Source organism: Gopherus evgoodei, chromosome 13 (assembly GCF_007399415.2).
Source record: "Gopherus evgoodei ecotype Sinaloan lineage chromosome 13, rGopEvg1_v1.p, whole genome shotgun sequence".
Classification (NCBI taxonomy): Eukaryota; Metazoa; Chordata; order Testudines; family Testudinidae; genus Gopherus; species Gopherus evgoodei.
In genome coordinates, this window is record NC_044334.1 from 21,834,453 (window position 1) to 21,854,169 (window position 19,717).

General features: G+C 40.4%; 1 protein-coding gene across 4 annotated transcripts in view; it reads left to right on the forward strand.

Annotated features, from left to right (window-relative positions):
- The window catches only part of EIF4ENIF1 (eukaryotic translation initiation factor 4E nuclear import factor 1), a 38,718-nt gene extending 19,301 nt beyond the window's left edge, over window positions 1-19,417 (forward strand). For 2 of the 4 annotated variants that reach the window (XM_030583510.1, XM_030583513.1), the window contains exons 8-20: window positions 2,150-2,285; window positions 2,637-2,816; window positions 5,173-5,400; window positions 7,995-7,996; window positions 8,032-8,103; window positions 8,594-8,777; window positions 9,322-9,401; window positions 9,963-10,102; window positions 11,149-11,233; window positions 13,130-13,262; window positions 17,108-17,440; window positions 17,735-17,899; window positions 18,600-19,417. In XM_030583510.1, coding sequence (XP_030439370.1) covers window positions 2,150-2,285; window positions 2,637-2,816; window positions 5,173-5,400; window positions 7,995-7,996; window positions 8,032-8,103; window positions 8,594-8,777; window positions 9,322-9,401; window positions 9,963-10,102; window positions 11,149-11,233; window positions 13,130-13,262; window positions 17,108-17,440; window positions 17,735-17,899; window positions 18,600-18,841 — 1,980 coding nt within the window. In that variant the 3' untranslated portion in view covers window positions 18,842-19,417. The remainder of the gene's footprint in view (window positions 1-2,149; window positions 2,286-2,636; window positions 2,817-5,172; window positions 5,401-7,994; window positions 7,997-8,031; window positions 8,104-8,593; window positions 8,778-9,321; window positions 9,402-9,962; window positions 10,103-11,148; window positions 11,234-13,129; window positions 13,263-17,107; window positions 17,441-17,734; window positions 17,900-18,599) is intronic. The other 2 variants (XM_030583512.1, XM_030583511.1) reach the window with 2 other exon arrangements.
- Window positions 19,418-19,717: the final 300 nt, after the last annotated feature.

The window sequence follows — 19,717 nt, forward strand, 5'->3', positions numbered from 1 at the left end:
CAATATCTTGTCTATAGACTGGCAAAACCCTCTTCCATAACTGTCTCTCTCTAAAAGGTCAAACTGCAACTGGCTCATTTTGTTACAAGTTGCCTTTCCCTCGTGTCACTGTAAACCAACTAATTAGTGTGACTTAAGAACAAAATAAGTAATAGGCTGAAATACTACTTCGTAGGAGGCCAGCAATAGTAGAAATTACACATCCATATTTATTTCTGCCCCTCCCGGCATTGAACCAACTAAACTAATTGGGATGAGGAATCATCTTCCCACCCCCCCCCTCAATTCACTGGTCATAATTAGAAAAGGTAATGTTGCAGAAGGATTTGAAAGGGATAGTGAGATGGTGGTGGTTTTCACAGGGGGGAGAGGGAGGAGTAGAAATTTTGTTTCCGGAAGTGGAAGTATTGAAACAAATTATCCTAAATAATAAGTAAGTGATTCAGGCTGCAAAATGTAACCACTTGGGCTTGAAAATTGAGTCCTGGCTTAATGTTTTTTTGTGTGATAAGAACCAACTTTATTGCTATAATTCACGATACCTGCAGACTATACTTACCTACTTTATTATAAAGGTAAATTTCTGGTATAATGTAGGGGAAGGCCTTCAAATAAATTTTCTTAAATGATGCATCAAACTTAACAGAGGGCAGGAATCTTAAGTCTCTAGAGGTGCTGACAAACCAGATTGTCTGTCTGGTCTGTGAGATTTCAGGATGATGCCTGCTTTGTTTTTATTCAAAAGCAGAAACTTCAGTGACTACATAGTAGGAAAACTAGTATTCCAGTTTTCCAGCTGCCTAAAAATTTAAAGAATCTCATGTGCAATGTTGTGCTCTAAAAGCTATTCAGCTATTAGCAGCTGTCCTGTCCATAGGCATTCTTGTGAAGATTACTTTCCCAGTGATACCATATATAGGTATACAAAATGGATAAAGATATAGCATGGTTACTGTTCAGGTTCTTCCAGCTCAATTTTGATCAACTTTACATGTATGATCAAAGGGCATCAGGATGCCAACCACAAGTAAATGGTTTCATGCTCGGCTCATCTGGCAAATAATTGAATTTCTCATCTTGCACTGAATGAAACACCAAGGAAACTAAACAAAGTATTGTCTACACAATGAATGAAGTCCCACACTGTGGGACAGTTAAGTTTTTTGCTCGGGATAAACTTGACTCTCTTTAGGGACTCTGGCAGAGATTTCCTGGAAAGTTAATTTATACCAGTCACAACATGCATTAGTGAAAACCAGCTCGCAAATGGAAGTGCTTAAGCTTACATCATTTAAAATGGTCTCTTGCCACAAATCACTGCTTCTACGCTACTTGTAGTGACCAGTGTAGAACTGACAAGGTGGCTTACACTGACAGTAGTGTTAGAATTGTATTTAGCTGTTGAGGTTCTAAAAAGCTTCAGTTGTTAAACTGACTATCACTAATCTCCAAGATGAATGAACTTTCTACTGTTCTCTCTTCATTAGAGTAAGATAGTTCCTGTTTGTCAAATGTTGTTAGCAGAACTGAAGGTAAAAGATTGGATAACCAACATGGTATAGCACAGGTGGTAGTATAAGCTTCCATACAGGGTCTTGTCAATATGCCTTTCCCTCTCCCAAAGAACCACTTCTAAGTGTTAGAGGATCTTTCTTCACTTGGGCTTACCTCCTCTGTTTATGCAGAAGATACAGTATTTTTATATGGGCCCCTCTTCACTTGAACTCCTATAATGGTGCTCATCCTAGGTCACTGAACACATCCATATCCTATCAAGATTCTGGCAGTTGATTATTCATCTGTCCACTGTTCCAGTACAGTGGAATTTGCAATAATAGCTTAATCAGACAATTTCAGAATATAAAATATGGAACAGGCTTCATTTTGTACAGATAGAAAATGCATGATTGATTATACCAATACACTGGTTACACAGAAATATTGTGCGACTTCTAGGGGGTGGGGAGGAGAAACAAATAGTATATTAAAACATAATCCAAATCAGATTATTCTGGGAGTGTAACATCAGGTCAGCAGCAGCAAAGGAATTTTACATGTTATACAGTAAGTGTCTCTCTTGTATATCAAACCCTCCCATTCTTTCTCCTGTTAAGACTGTCTAAAACTTTTTTTTTTCCCCACAATATAGATGATAGAGGATGTGCTGGGGGAAGGTTCGATGTCTTCTAGCAGGTTCAGTAGGTGGTTCTCTAATCCTAGTCGTTCTGGAAGTCACTCTAGCAGCCTGAGATCCACACCACATGAAGAACTGGAGAGGCTAGCAGGTAAAATTGTCTAACTTTTTGTCGTGTCCTTCAATCTCTGTACTCATGTGTTCACGTTTTTCTCTGTCCATTCTTTCAGTGAGAACATGGTAGATAAGGATATAAGTAATTAACTTTTCCACAGTTTAATCATTCAGAAAAGTCCTTTTGGAAGTAGCTGGAGTATACAGCCTCTTAGTCTCATCTGCAGAAGGTCTCATCATTTCTCACTCCACTTTCCAGCTGATCCCAGGCAGGGGGTGTGAGTCATAATTTTCAGTGAAGTATTACGCTTAGTAGCCAGTATGTAGTCATCTTGAGACATTTAGTTGGTAAACTGATGTGGCAGTGCTCCTGGTTTTGCTGTTTCAGGTCTAGAGCAAGCCATTCTCTCCCCTGGCCAGAACCCTGGAAACTACTTTGCTCCCATTCCACTGGAAGACCATTCTGAAAACAAAGTGGACATCCTTGAGATGCTACAGAAAGCCAAAGTGGACTTAAAACCTCTCCTCTCAAGTCTTTCAGCCAACAAGGAAAAGCTTAGAGAGAGCAGTAAGTGCCTCTTCAGATATTGTGGCGTTCCTGTGGTGGCATTCTGGAAAACCTTTTGCCCTGAGATCTGGCAAGCCTTGATTACTGAGGTTCAGAAGTAGGAAGTACTGGAAGTTTACTTACACTTCAGAAAACCCACTGGCCCACAAATCTGTTAGGTTGAAACCATCACTGACTCTTTCCATCCTAATCATGGGATGACATCAGCAGGATTTTCATCATGAATATGCTCATTAGCCTGTGCTACTTCAATACATCAAGATTGTGTAAATGAGTTTTCAGCTTTACTGTTTCTGGCATCTAGACTGGTCTTCACATTAAAGACAGTGGTAAAATGTCAGCAGTCTTAAATTTTACTTGACACTTAAATTCCTATTATGCAGCTCTTCCTAAAACTTGCACCATGAGTTATTTTTGCCAACTGCCTGTACGCTGGATCACAAAGTGATCCTGGGAGTCTCAGTATCTAAAATGGGACCAATTAAAGGTTTGCATGCTTTCAGGTCTGTCAGGGTCCAAGCAGCTTTGTCAGGTATATCAGGTTAAAAAAAAAAAAAAAATTCCCATAAACCATTTCAGGAAACTGTACCCGACACTTCTGGCACAATAATCTGAAAGTTCACTTAAGTCTTCAAAGAATTATGGCTCAGACATGTTTTCAGTAGCAGCTTTACTAGTGAAAAGCAACTCCATTAGTGTAGGAATACAACACAGGATTGGAACTGACTTCTTTATCAATTTCTGTATCAGATGTTAAACCAATATCTAATTAAGAAGGGAATTGTTTCCTTCCATAGTGCTTCTATTCTACTGAAGTCAGATGTAACCTTTTCAATGTTAATTCTAGTAAATAGATTCAGTGCTACTTTTAACTAGGCAAAGGTTGAAGTGCATGCACACATTGCCAATTTGCATGCTTATTGGGCCTGTTGCATGTGCATATGCAAACTGAACGTAAGTGCGCGTACTGTTGTAAAACTTGAGGTTTAATTGCCAAATTTTTCATTCTTATTGGCAAGCAGCATGTATTGCCATGTAAACTTCAAATTGCTGTGCTGAGCAAAGCTTGAAAGGCTGTCTGATTTGAGTGATGGAAATTTGGAGGAACAGGAATTCATCCAACAAGTATTGCAAACACTTCTGACCAGCATCCCAGTCTGGGGAGCAGGAAGTGCCTGGTGAACATTGGAGGAAAGCTCTCCCCAATTTGGCTTACAAATATTGAACTAAGTCTGAACGTTGAATTCCGCTCAGACTTCTATCTTTACCATGACAGCCTTCTAACTGTTACATATTCTTCACAGAACAAGGATAAAGACATACAAATTATGGAGCAGACTTCCATTCACTCATGTCAAAGTACCTGACATGGGGGGGGCCCAATGATAAAATACAAATCAAGCATTTGAGAAATTATTAATGTGTTCGCTCTATTCATTAGTCTGTCCTCCAGCATTCAGCTCTTTTCCTCATGCCCTGTAGTGCATGTCAGAACAGTGTGATGTGCTGTCCCTCTCCTGCCTCATGGCCATATTTCCAGTAAGTCTACTTTGTTTCCAGACCAGCATCTCTTACAGAAACCCATTGGACATGCCTATCTTTTCCTTCCTTATTCTTCAAGGTACCCATATGTTGCCATCTGTTCACATCAGTGCGTAACCAAAGGATGTCAGGCACTGGTATATAGAGGAAAATAAGCAGTACTTACTGATGCTTGTTCCTTACTTTGTTGGTGTTTCTAGAAATCTTTCCCATGATCCATAATGCCTTTAGTTTTCTTTGGGAAACTTAAGCCCAGTTGAAAATGTGTGCAGCTCAAATTCTAATCATGTGATTGTCTAAAGTATGTAAACTTCCAGGTATGTATTTTCTCTTCAAACAATAGCCATCACTTATGGCTGTAGAAGTCTGGTTTCCTGAAGTATAAGACAAATTATAATCTATGCATACTGGTAACACAATAGCAAATGACTTTATTTAAATCTACAAGAATCTATATTTAAAAAAAAATCCTCACTAATACATTTGCTGACTGTACTTCCTGCTAAGAATCCACTGTCTGTCAAAACTGCAGAATGAAATGTCTTCCCTTCCTAAACTTCCAAGTCCCAAGAGAGCTAAAATTCAAGATGCTTGTAAAGACTGTGCTTATAATTGTCCATGGCTCAGGTTATTTTTAATTTGAATGAGAATATTGTAATGTAGCTCAAACCGTGGCTTGAAACAAAAGTGACAGCCAGAACTAGCTTCACATATTCATGACACATGACGAGATTCCCCCACCCCTTCTATGCACTGGTGCATATGCTTGTAAAGTGAGCACCTAGTTTAACTATCTTCCCCTTCCACTTCTCAGCACATACAGGAGTTGTACTTTCAGTGGAAGAAGTAGAAGCTGGGCTAAAAGGTCTGAAAATGGACCAGGAGGGGAAAATTGCTACTCCATTCATGGCACAGCAGATGGAGGAAGCACTGAATGTGGCTGGCTCCAGACAGCTCAAGAAAGATGGAGATATGTCTGCGTTTAATAAACTAGTCAGCAGCATGAAGGCAAGTGGGACTCTACCATCACAGTCCAAGGTCAGTATAACTAGTAAATTCCTGACGCTACTAAAATATAAATGATCCATGACAAGATACAGGAAATGAACTGGAAGCACCTCAGCGTGACTCTCCTGATTTCAAATTAACCATTGGTTGGATATGAGGGGGTGATGGTAAATATACTGGCTTTGAGAACAAAATTGGTAATAAGTGAGATTATTTCTTGGAGATACTGGCAACTGGGCCACTTTCATTTAGGAGATCACTTACCAGAAGAGGTACGTGCATGTTTTCCGGTTTAGTCTGTAGCCAAACACCATCTAAGTGTCTGGTAGTTAAAATTTAATAGTCTTGTGTCTAATCAGGTGCTAGACTTCACAAGTGGACCTCTATTTAAGATTTTAGGAAGACTGCTCAGTCTGACCCACAAGCTAATAGGCAAAGTTCTAGATCTTGCTTGACAAAAATCACATCTTGTGCTATAAAAGAATTGGCCATTTTGGTTAGGGGAGAACGTTTATCTCTGCACTTAGTCTTAACCCTTCAAGGTATAAGTTGCCCAAAATTATCTTTCTGTTGAAGATTTATTTCTGTTGCACATCGCACAAAGCACATGTTAATGACTTCATAGAGAAGGCTAGCTAATACTGCATTGTTTTCTCTTTGTATTAGTGGAAGTGTTGAGGCAGTTTCCCCGGTAGAAAAACTGAGATCCATTTGGCTTCCTGCAATACTTCAGATGACAGCAGTAATACTTGTAATAGTCGGGTGCTCTGAAACCTCGACTTCAATGAGTATTTGTACAATTGTGACAATACAGATACAGTAAACAATACTAAGACTTGTGCTATTTTAAAATTTAATGTACATATTTTACTTTAATGGAGTAAATCATGACCATCTCCCACATGAGGTAGACTGAGAATTGTACTAAAACTTAATCTTTCAGAAAACAACTGTGATCTCTGTATCCAATATGAAGTATTGATGCATTATTGTGGCTTCAGACTAGAAATGCACTTAAACCAATGAATCTTTACTGTAAAAATGGTGGCAAAAGTTTAATATGGAGTTAAGTGTTTCTATTTAACTTCAGATCAAGTGTCAGTTAATATGTTTTTGTTTTTTTTAATTTCCAGCCTTGCAAACAACCTGGAATTTCATTATTTTTCTTAGCCTGTGAAGTCTTGCCAGTGATTAAATTATGCCCTTCACTATACCTGTCCAACTTCTAACTTTCAATGCAGAAGTGTATATGAAGGCAAAATTTAGTGAGTGGGATTTCAGAAGTGTAACTTGAGGTGTGAATTTGGCCTATAGAATTATTGCTGTGAGCCTAGTTTTTATAGTCAAGTTTATCTTGCTAAAATGGCAAAATGTGGTGGAAACTGAGCATAGTTAATCTGGAAGGCACTGAGACACAGATACAACTCACTGTTATGGTCTTTAGACTACTTAAAGGAACCATACTATATTGTACTTTAACAAAATTCAGCTGTCTCATCTAGTCCAGTGCAAACACTCATAAACTAGTGTACCTGGAAGGTTTAGGGTTTATGACTTGTAGATCTCTAAAGACTCTTGAAACAAGAAACTTTCAATGCAAGTGCAATAGAGGTTTTCCTACACTATATAAATGCTCTCATTCAGTATTGGTCTCTCTGCTGGAATTGGATGTTTCTCTGAGATAATGGATTGCACAAATTAAGAATGTGAGTATGTGCATGATAGCTGTAGGAAAAAGGAGGGCTTTTTCATGTCCCAGTCTGTTAAACCCTTTGATTTCCTAAATGTTGACAATTATCAAGGAATATAGTCTTGTATAGTTACAAATTTTGTAACCTATATCTTAAATGAAAATTGCTTATCAGTTTAATTTTGGTACAACATGAGTTAACAATTTGAACATAATTGTCACTCCCACATATTGGAAAGAGGGATGAGAGGGCAAGGTTATTTTGCTATTTTGTATTTTTGTTTTGCTGGACTACTCATTCAAGCTTCAACATTATTTATTTGATCAGAAGCAAACTGGGTGAGTAGGAAGACTTATAGCAAGGAATGTCGGGCATCTTAATTTATTTCATCACCTGGTTAATTTTTACATCCCCATGGATTACCATGCGAGCATCAGGATAATCAATTTTGTGCATCAGAAATGGACTCAGTGTTCTAGATCAGATCTTGTCTTTTCATATGGTGGACTGACTCCCCTGTCACCCACAATTTCCTATTCTTCTTATGGCAACTATAGCATTAACTTATGACGTTCAATAAAGTGTTTCACAAATTTAGCTACAGTACCTTATGCACTTTAGCAGATAAAAGCTAGTAAAGCCTGCACTGTGTGAGAGCACTCAGCGACACTGTTTAGAAAATCTGTTGGACCTCGGTCAGACTTAAAATCAGCAGTCTTAACTTGGACCCATCTGAGCAGGTTAGGTAGCAGTGCTTATCAGAAGACTTAAATTATGAAATTATAATTTTCAGTGGAATATGGTGGTTTGACTCTTAATGAAGTATGTATTGGGATCTTTATTACTACAGCTTGTGGCTGATGTCTCCTAGGTTATGGGAATAGTGTGGTTTCTGAGTCTCTATTGTAGTAATCAAATCTTTACAAACTACCTGCAGATGTGAGAAACTGTATTTTGTGTTTTTTAATTCTTAGCAAAGCCTTGAAAACCACTTGCTGTCTCCTCCTGAGATCCCAGGCCAACCTCTCCCAAAGAACATTTTGCAGGTATTACTTTGAGACTGTCACCTTGAAATGCTCCTTTACTCTTTCCTTTTTTTTTTTTTCTGTATGCGAAGCAAAAGATCATTCCAAAATGGGATTTTTACACATGTATTGTGGATTGCAATGGGGATATTTGATAGTCAAAATGCATTCCCACCAGACAGAAGTGTGTGTGGGGGGGAATGTATAGGAGAGATGACCTGCTAAATCACTGACAAGATGGAGAACTAGCCATTCAAAAATAGCTACAGTTGTCCAGAGTATTGGAACAAAACTTCACCCTTTCCATGCAGTAGAACTCCCAGATCACTTTAATTTTACTGTTGTTCATAGAACAAACATATGAGGAAAGAGGCTGGATGAGCCATCAAACTTAGTCTGTCAAGCTATTTAGTATACATATAGCTGTCAGTGTGGCACAAGTACTACTGTCTGCAGATTGTATGAAGACTATAGTCAATATTTGACAGCTATTCATTGCTTTTCCTCCAAGGAGCTTCTTGGTCCACCCATTGCCAGACCTGCTTCATCCAATGTTCTAAGTGGCTTGATAGGTGGCTTGGAACCTGCAGCATCTTTGCTGAGCCAAAGAGCACCTTCCCCTCCAATTTCACAGGTGTTTCCAACTCGGGCTGCTTCTGCAGACTACCTCCGTCATAGGATCCCCTCACCAATTGGTAAGACTGCTTCTAGCATGCAGAACTCTTCTTATAGGGAAGAGAGAAGACATTTTCTTTTGAAGTGTCAATTTTTAAAGCTGAATTCAGAGAATCACTTTGGATAGAATCATCTAACACTTAATGGGTGACCACCTTAAAGGCCACCTGTCTCCTCTGCCTCTTCAAAGAATTTCATCTGCTGCTGATGCAAAATTCTGAAAACTCAAACTAACTGGCTTGGACCTTTATAATACTGCAAATTAAAGTAAAAGTAGTCTTTATACTGGAGACCACAGTGCTATGAACAAGAAAATAGTTTTTCAGGCACTGGCTGGCACTTCATAGTGCAAAAAGCATAGCTTGCTTCCCAGGGCAGCTGAGGCAAATGCCTTCATGCTTTGTATAGATTTGTAAGTATGCTGGAGTGGTCTTGAGGCACTTGAAAAGCAGTCCCATCTAGCCACCTTTTAAATCAAGGAAGGTAACTGGGGAAGGGGCTGGAGTCAACAGAAGATAAATGTCTGTTCTAAAATTTGTAGTTAAAATTGTCGTCGTTCTGTAGGTTTTGGACCAAGTTCTCAGCAATTGCTCAGTGATCCATTTCAGGGGATGCGGAAGTCAATGAGCCCAGTTGCTGCACAGGTTAGATTCAGTGATTTTTGAAACTTAAATATTTTAAGCACTTCTTTACCCATTTCTTGCAGGACCTAGTAGGAATGCAGGGGGTTTGAATAATGGAATGCCAGTTCTTTCATATTGGCAGTTACATGAAGATACTACTTTTAGTTGAATCAGTCCTTAGCTTTGAAGCATGATACTCAGCATCTCACTCTTACACTCCTGGGGGAGATGTGCTTCAGCCTTGGATCCTGAGAATGCACTTGCCATCATTTCCAGTCGGATAACACTGTTGGTGTGCCCAGTGGGCCCATTCTAAAATGCCTTTAGAACTGAACTTTAAGTTTTGTTTTGGTTTTTTTTGTTTTTGCAAGAGTGTATTGAGATGAATTGGAGACAGTAACTTGGTGCGAGTTTATTTTTCAGAGAAACTTATTAAAATGTCTGCCACTACTGTTGACTATGTAGTTGTGAATTCTCTCAACTATTTCAAACCTTTGTATTTCCCTATGTGGAATAGTGCAAGATCTGGGATAAAAATAAATAAGCTTCACTGAGATTCTAATGCCTCCTCCTTGACTTCAGATGAGTCCACTGGAGATGCAGCAAGCTGCCTTAGAGGGACTAGCTCTACCACATGATTTAGCCATGCAGGCAGCAAATTTCTACCAACCAGGTTTTGGCAAACCACAAATGGACAAAAGCAGAGATGGCTTCAGGAACAGGTGAGATTTTAAAACTTGCTTGACTGGAAAAAACATAATTATGATAGTGCGTGCCTTTCACCTTTTGTGCCCCATTCCTTTTCAGTGGAGCCAATAGCTCGTTACCCTTCCTCAATGGATGCACTTTGTATTTAGGCTTCAAGGCACCTATTCTAGCCTTATTGCTAGAAAGTTATCTTGTCTTATGATGTGATGTAAAGAGGATTAATGTGCCGGACTAGAAAATAGGATTTCAGAACTTATATCGTGGAAGATAAAGGAACAGTCTTATTAAACATCATCTGAAAAACCTGAACCTGAAATTGCAGCTGGTGTGTAGAACACCTTGTTCTTGTGGCTCAGTGGCTGCGCATTGCCATAGGCCAAAGTAATTAATAAATAAAGCTGACCTTGAAATTTGCTTTCTAAGCAACAGAGCTCAGGCATAGCATGAAATAAAATCTTTGTGGGTGAACAGGCCATCCACTTTACTATATAACCTCTTAGCAGGCGACTTATGTAGTCAGAGCAATGTCCACTTTGAAGGCTGGTTGTCTAGCATCTTGGCTGGCTTTCATGGACAGAGGTATTGTTAAACACCCTTTACAGCAAAGCACCTATTTTGAGAGCCTACTTTAAATGTAATTAGAACTTGCAAAATAAGAAGCAAAAAAACTAGAACTACCGGAAGATGCATGACATTTTATAGCCATTTGCTTCTGAATAAGCTTAAGAACCAAAACTACTTGATAGAAAATTGAATCTACAGTCCTCCTTTACCCACAAAAGTGAAAAAAGTGATGGGAAAAACCAGCTGTACAGGCTTTTTCTTGAACAGCACAATGACTAGTTAGTTCACTGTTTTGATGCAGGAAATGACTATTGGCATTTAAATGGCAGTGTGATCTATAAAGGGTGAACTTTGGAAATACTGCATTGATACCTGGGCAGTCACTAATTTTGGTATATCTTAAATTGTACCTATTTTTAGCATCAGAGGTGAAAAGCAGGATTACCAAGACACTATAATGCTGCCTTGGCCTCTTAACACTCATGTCTGTTCATAGGCAGCAGCGAATGACTAAGTCTCCAGCACCAGGCCACAGAGGGAATGCATCTTCTCCATCCCCTGCTGCATCCATCACTAGTATGGTCAGTACTTGCATCAATGTTAATTTTCCTTAATATGGAGAGGAAGAGGGTTAACTTGAAAGCAGCATACTAATTGCCATTCTTGAAATACCTTGTAGTTGTAAATAACTTATGGTTGGATTAATGCAGTTTGAGTAACTATTTGTGGCTGGGATGAGTTACTCTATTGGCATTCAGATGGCCATATACGATATGGTCATCCAAGGGTTAGTTGTTCTACTTCCTTAACCTCATTTGGATTACTGATTAGATTTCAAACAATGTCCTCAACCTCTCATATTGAAAACAAAACAATTTTAAGGATTAACCTGAAGGCCTGAATTTTCATGACTAGTGATTTTAGGTGCCTTAATGTTTTGAGTGCTCAACTTCGTGTGACACTCCCCACAAAAATATTAAGCACTTGCACTCTATCACAGAGGTGGGCAAACTACAGCCCACAGGCCACATGTGGTCCACGGGACGGTCCTTGAGCTACTAGCTAGAGAGGCTAGCCTTTGGCCTCTCCCCTGCTGTCCTCCCTCCCCCACAGCCTCCGCTCCCAGTGCTGCCAGCACTCTGGTTGGTGGGGCTGCAAGCTCCTGCTGGGCAGCACAACAGCATGGCTGGCTCCAGCTGGGCAGCACAGCTGCCAGTCCTGGTGCTCTGAGCAGCATGGTAAGGGGGTGGGGAGCAGGGGGGTTGGATAAGGGGCAGAGGGTCCCAGGGGATAGGGAACAAGGGGGTGTGGGTCCCTGGGGGATGATGGTTAGGGTTCAGGGCAGGGGAGTCCAGGAGGGCGAAGTTGGGACAAGGAGCAGGCAGGGGGCGGTTGGATGGGTCAGGGATTCTTAGGGGGGGCACAAAGTGGGAGGGGATGGATAGGGGGCAGGGGTTAGGCTGTCTGGGGAGGCACAGCCTTCCCTACCCAGACCTCCATACAGTTTCAGAATTCTGATGTGGCCCTCAAGTCAGTTTGCCCACCCCAGTTTATCAGATCTTGAGTTAAGAACCGAGAATCGTAACTACTCTTGAACTTGGGCCTTCAGTAGAAACAAAGTGGCAATTAATTCAGCTGAATTTATGTAAGACTTAAATGTCAAAACCTTTATTTTTGTTCAATTGTGGATTAACTGATCACAAAACTACTTTCATAGATTTAAGAGTTTAAGTAAAATATGCACTATGGAAAAGTCCCCCTTGATAAAAGGACAGTCCCCCAGCTGGTCTGCAGAGCACTTGCTGGTGACCCATGGCAAGAATTCTGGCTCTTTCAAGCTGCTGCATCAAACAGCTAAAAATACACCTTCCTAATAACTGGTTCCATGTAAACAATTGTTATAGTTGCAACAAATATGTTGTGTAATCTGGAAGGGGAAGTGCCTTTTGTGAGAATCTAGGGGCCTGTCTACACTGGGAGTTGATCACTGAAGGTGGATTAGAGCTAAACCAGAATAAGTCCTTGTCACCACGTAGTTATTCAGGAATAGCTACTGTGCTTTAAATTCATATCCTCTCTTAATCTGAATTGCCTTTCAAGTGCAGACAAATTCTTAAGTATAGACAATGAACTTTTGTCTAAACCTCCTGGGCTCTTCTGGTATCAAGCAAACTCATGCACTTTTGCAAATCTTGGGTAAATGAGATTTATAAGAAAGTAAAAGTGGAAAATAAACCTGGAATAGTGAAGACAAGCAGAAAAGCTTGGGGTTGGGGGCTCAACTACATTAGACATGATGGGAAATTTTCACTTTAGGTGAAAGTTTTATTTGGAGAGAATATGATTTACTGGGATACATGTGACCTTGTGCAGGGTTGCAAAAAAATTCTGCATTTCCACACTGACTAGATACAATGCCTAATACCTTATACTAACTGTTCTGGGTATCATTTGCTCACAATCTGTTCTCTTCACAGCTCTCTCCTTCCTTCACACCTACCTCAGTGATTCGTAAGATGTATGAAAGCAAAGAAAAAAATAAGGAGGAGCCAGTTTCTGGAAAAATGAAAGCCAATGATAGTAAAGATGAAAGTCAAAGGACACACGAAGGTACTGTAATGGCTTTGGTCTTGAAGGCACATTCACCAATACACAAGGCTAGAATCAAAAGCTGAGAATTCCTGCTCCTTAAATTCAAGTCTGGTCCTCTGAAGTAGTGTTAAGACATTCCCAACCTCCCGGACAGTGTTTATGAAGGTGTACTTCAAGCTTCCTGTACCTCCTTACTAGGGAGCTAGCTTACCTCTCCCTGAGCAAAATTCCACTCCTGTGGGCTTTGATAAACTCACTTTTCCTTAAGGTCAGATCCTCTTGGATACAGTTGCACAGTGGTGTCTAAAAGGATGACCTGAAAATCTAAATGCTGATGGCTTAGACTTGCAAACAGGGCTTTTTGGCCTCAATCCTATTAGAAAAGGGTATGTTGGTTCAGTAGGAATTGTGTCTAACATGGTAAAAAAAAAAAAAATACACACTTCTGTCATAAACAGATAGCTAAGGGTTAATGTCTCTTTCACCTGAAACACCTGACCAGAGAACCAATCAGGAAACCGGATTTTTTCAACCTTGGGTGGAGGGAAGTGTGTCTCTGAGTCTTTTGTCTGTCTGCCTGTTTCCTCTGAGCTTTGGAGAAGTAGTTCTATTTTCTAGTCTTCTGTTTCTAAGTGTAAGGACAAAGAGATCAGATAGTAAGTTCTATGGTTTCTTTTCTTTGGTATTTGCATGAATATAAGTGCTGGAAATGCTTTTATTTGTATTCTTTTTGAATAAGGCTGTTTATTCAATATTCTTTTAAGCAATTGACCCTGTGTTGTATCATCTTAATACAGAGAGAACATTTGTATTTTTTCTTTCTTTTTTATATAAAGTTTTCTTTTAAGACCTGTTGGAGTTTTTCTTTACTTCAGGGAAATTAAGTCTGTACTCACCAGGGAATTGGTGGGAGGAAGAAATCAAGGGGAGAGCTGTGTGTTGGATTGCTAGCCTGATTTTGCATTTCCTCTGGGTGAAGAGGAAAGTGCTTTTGTTCCAGGATTGGGAACGGAGAGGGGGACTCACTCTGCGTAGTTTCACAGAGCTTGTGTCTGTGTATCTCTCCAGGAGCACCTGGAGGGGGGAAGGGAATCAGGATTATTTCCCTTTGTTGTGAGACTCAAGGGATTTGGGTCTTGTGGTCCCCAGGGAAGGTTTTTCAGGGGGACCAGAGTGCCCCAAAACACTCTAATTTTTTGGGTGGTGGCAGCAGTACCAGGTCCAAGCTGGTAACTAAGCTTGGAGGTTTTCATGCTAACCCCCAAATTTTGGACGCTAAGGTCCAGAATCTGGGAATAAGGTTATGTCATGAGAAACAGTTTGGTTTTAAAAGGGAACCAGAGAGAATTTTTTTTTCTGCTCTCTAGCAGTTTGTGGGTTGCATATTAAGCGAGAAGACTGTTAAGGGTCTTTTGTCACACAATAGCACTCCCATTGAGAGTCATACCAGCACTCTATATGCATGCAAATAAGTGGTTTTTCTGGTTTCCCTTCATTGAACATTAGCTAGAGAGAGAAAAGGAAAAAAGCACTGTTGCTAGGCAGACTTCAGGAGGCAACAGAGAGCCTGCAGTTCAGAAGATAAACATCGGAGGGCACTCCAACACAAGAAAACAGGAACCATGACTTCTAAGGCAAGGATTGACGCCGAAGAACAAATCAAAGACGCTGAACACAGGCGACAGATGGAGATGAAAGAAAAGGAAGAAAGCCTCAAACTGGCAGCCTTCCAAAGAGAACAGGCAGCCCAAGAGGCAGCACACAAAAGAAAACTTTATATAAAAAAGAAAGAAAAAATACAAATGTTCTCTCTGTATTAAGATGATACAACACAGGGTCAATTGCTTAAAAGAATATTGAATAAACAGCCTTATTCAAAAAGAATACAAATAAAAGCATTTCCAGCACTTATATTCATGCAAATACCAAAGAAAAGAAACCATAGAACTTACTATCTGATCTCTTTGTCCTTACACTTAGAAACAGAAGACTAGAAAATAGAACTACTTCTCCAAAGCTCAGAGGAAACAGGCAGACAGACAAAAGACTCAGAGACACACTTCCCTCCACCCAAGGTTGAAAAAATCCGGTTTCCTGATTGGTTCTCTGGTCAGGTGTTTCAGGTGAAAGAGACATTAACCCTTAGCTATCTGTTTATGACAACTTCCATCTCTTCCTTATTTGAGAAGAGTTCTTGGATCAGGTGCAATCTAGAACTCTTAAGACTGCCCTTAAAATGACTGCTCTGCCAGTTGAGCTTTTATTGTGCAGATTCTTGTCACCTTACTTAACTTCTCTTCTGGACATCCTTTAAGAAGAAATGGTCGAGCAATAAAAATAGCATGGTAGAAGGGTAAACTGGAAATGAGAAACTTACATTGTGAAGATTCTGCAATTGCCTCTGACGAGTTACTAATGAAATAATGGCCCTTTTCTGTACTCCCTTTGACAGTCATTTCAGCTGACTAAATATAGCATGGTAAAAGATGGCTTTCTAACTCCCACAGTGATCATTACCAGATTTTTTTGATACCTCAGCTGCACCTTGTAGGATTTCTGTGGTTGTAGAACCAGCTTCAAATGCAATGGAAGATTGCAGGGGTTAAGGAGGTTCTAATGGCATCAAAAGCCAGACAAGATTTATTTAAGATGAGTACCTGGGTAAAACATCTACCCCTCACACTAAATTCTAAAATATGTATCAAGATGTAAATAGCCTTAGAGCACCTCTTACTCAGATGTTTGTGCCTCAATGGTTAGATTCCATCCACTGATTAACTTTGTAACTTGACTATAAAATTGAGCTGGGGTCTGAAGTAATGGTTAAACCACTAACCTTAAAACTGGCATGAGTATAGACTGATGGAGGACTGGGCTTAGAGGTTGCTGCAGTGGAGGAGTGTACTCTGGGGAGAAGAGACCTCTTAAGATCTGAAAAGATGCAGCTTGGTTCTCTCCACCTTCACTAAACATTAGTGGACATGGCATCCTTGGTTGACACTTCCCTTGGTTATCAGGATATGCAGGAATTTGCTCCTGCGTAACTACTACTGTTCTTCAACACGTGTTGACCCCTCATTTCTACTTTCTAGCAGTTAAGTTTTTATCGAAGTTGGCTTACTAGATGAGCAGCTTGTCTTGCCTGTAAATTTTTCATCTTTAGGGAAACTGATAATCCTGTTCTTTTTTTCCCCTTCTCCTCCCCCCCCAACTCTAGAAATATTCTGTGTGGTTGTGGGTGCCTCAGTCTTCAAGGGGCTAAGGATTGAGAGCTACGAAGTAAGGACTGCCTCCAATTTGCATGTGATTAATTCCAGTAGTTATAAGACTGGATGTCTATTGCCAAGAATACAAATTAACTTGTCTTGCCAGTATCACTTTGTCAAATCAAGCTGTATCTCTAAATTGTAACTTGACAACTAGATTTCCAGGCATGTTCCTCTAGCAGTATAGACTGCATCCAATCCTGGAGCTATAAGAGCATTGTTAGGATGGTCATGTAGCTAATCTGAAGAACCTGGGTTTGAGAGATCACTTGTACTGAACTAGATTTTTAGACATAGCTTGTCAGCGTTTCAGCATGAATTTAATAAAGCTGAGACACTGACAACAGTGCATCTTTTTTATCTCAGCTACTGACTCCTTTCTCATTGCCTCCTCCACTTTCCTTTTGACTTTGGAAGGAATCCAGGAAAAATGAGGGAAGTGGTAGGAAGACATCTGACTGAGCTCAGTCTCCTTGTATATCTTCCAGACTTGTAATTGAAAGTCTAGCAAATACCATACCTGGCTTTAAGACATTTCCACGTTTTGTACATTGCACAACTAAATCAGATTTAACTCTTATTTTAATTTGACTACAGATAACTTACTATCAGCTGGCTTGGTGGAGAATGCAGACCAAGATATTTCACCTGCTATAGGTTCCAAACTAGCTGCATTGCAACGTTCTGCATGTTCTACACCGCTTTCTCAGCCAAACCGTTGCACCAAAGAACAAGACTACAGGCCTAAATCAACTGGCAGAAAGACTCCTACAACAGCCTCCCCTGTACCAGGGTCTTCCTTCCTTCGTCCTGTTCACCAGGTACCCCTTGTACCAATTGTACGACCTACTCATCAACTCCATCCAGGATTGGTCCAGAGGATGCTGGCACAGGGGATGCATCCACAACATCTTCCTCTGCTGCAAGCAGGTAATCCTTTTACTGATACCACTTAACTGCTAGGGTGAAACTTCAAAATAAACTTCTTGTTTGTGGTCTCATAAGAAGCACTAACACCCTTACATAATGCTAGACTAAGATGTGTGGTGATTGCCACAAATAGGCTATTTTCCTTATTACAACAAATGCCTTTCATAAGACTGACAGTACTCTCTCAAACCAGCAATTGCTAAACAAGAGTGCCTTTCAAGTGAAGCTCCTGGCTTATATTTTACTTTTTTAAATCAAGTAATGAGCCTCCCTCCAACCTTGTCTAATGAATAGGTATGATTCCTCCAGGGGTGGACTTGTCTCACATACAGGGAATATCTACTCCCATCCTGGGCCAGCCTTTTTATCCATTACCAACAGCTGGCCATCACCTCTTAAACCCACGCTCTGGGACACCTCTCCAGCTGGCAATGATGCAACAGCAACTACAGCGATCAGGTAGGTTAAACAAGAGAACCCAAGATAATTATAGTGTTCTAGATGTGACTAATCTGCACCCTAGGAACTTTGTATTGTCCCATTTTCAATTAATTAACTTAACTAACTGAAGGTACCTGGTATCTGTATGCTATAGTTAAAGCTTTCAAAGCTGTCTAGGAAACTGTCATCCATGAGAACTAGGCTTCAAGGGAGAATGTAAATTCCCAAGATAGCTTTGAGAGTCTGAACCTTCCTTTCCACTTAACTGTAGCATGACTACACTCTCTCTCTGGATCACTGGGTAACTTTTTTGCCTTCAGCTGATGGAGTGGGTTTTTAGCCTCCTGTGGCACAATTAGTGCATCTACCACCTACAGAGGCTGAGCAGCCTCTTCTCTACCTTCTCCCTCCCTTTTTTTTTTTTCAGGACCTCAATTACTCAGTACTTATTACTCATTTAATCTTTGACACTCATGCTGATAGTCTTTCACCTGAGATCTGGATGTGGTTCTCTGTAGTCAACAATGTCCTGAGTTGACACATGCTACTGCAGTGGCATCAATATGATCAACATGCAGTTCTTAGCCTAGGAAAATACTGAACCCCATAGTAGCTCACATTTGCCCCGTCCAGTTTCCATATTAGCTGTTTCACAATTCCTCTAAGACTGAGAAAGGGTTTCCTGGCCTTAACTCAACTCTTTTCCTACCTCAAATAGTTCTCCATTCTCCAGCCTCTGGAGCACAGGGATCTGCTGTTGGTGTGCAAACCACCCCTCAGAATGTGCCATCTCGGACTGGACTGCCTCATGTACACTCACAGCTTGACCATCGCACCAGCCAGAGAAGTGGTTCTCCTATTGGCCTTGCAAAATGGTTTGGTTCAGATGTTTTGCAGCAGCCCCTCCCTTCCATGCCATCCAAAGTCATCAGTGTAGATGAACTGGAATATCGGCAGTGAGCAGTGACCTCTAGGAGGATGGGTAGCTGTTTCTTTAGACTGGAAAGAGTCCTGATAGTATACATTGTGCTTCACCTGTTTGTTTTTGGGGCTTTTATTTTTAGCACTGTGTGTGCAGAACTTCAAGAGACTAAAGCACATGGCACCTGTCCTGGTCTCCATGTCTGGGTCAAGACTGAAGGATCCATATGGCTTGAACTATGAAGCCTGAAGACATTTAGATGCAATACAAAGCCAGTTTAATCCTGGAAATGTCTATTTTTTGTTTTTGTAAAATATGTGAATTAAGTGCTGATATCCTCTGGTGTAGAGGGAGCAGCTAAGGATTCCTCCTGCAGAAAATTAAATGTATAGACCCTTGTGTACAAACTTGTGTATAAACAATCTTTTGTATATATACCTAGGATAGCTTTTTTGAACCTATACAGCTGTACATAAGAGTAGCTGATAAGTTTGAGCTTTAGTTGTGCCGATGGTTTGGATCGCTCCATTGTACATGTGGGACTTATTTGTTTAAGATTAAAGTTGCAAATGCCAAGTGCACAAGTGAACAAGATAAAGCTGATTTCTCTTCTTGCGGTTTCTCATGTCTCCCTCAGATCACATTTCTCCTTGTCTTATGTAATGTGGGCTTTTACTTTAGCTACACTGAATCTGCACAACTTGCTCTTTGTACAACAAATGTCTGATTCCTTGCGGTTTTCCATCAAAGGCAGGAATAGTTTAGTTTCTGGAAAATCTTTCAAAGATGAGACCTGGTGCAGTGATCCAAAAGGGTCCGTCCTTCAGTCTACAGTCCAAGACTCTGCACACTGCTCCATATTTAAGGTAAATGCCTCCTGTATTGGTTGTCATAGTGCTCACAGCAGAGTTGGC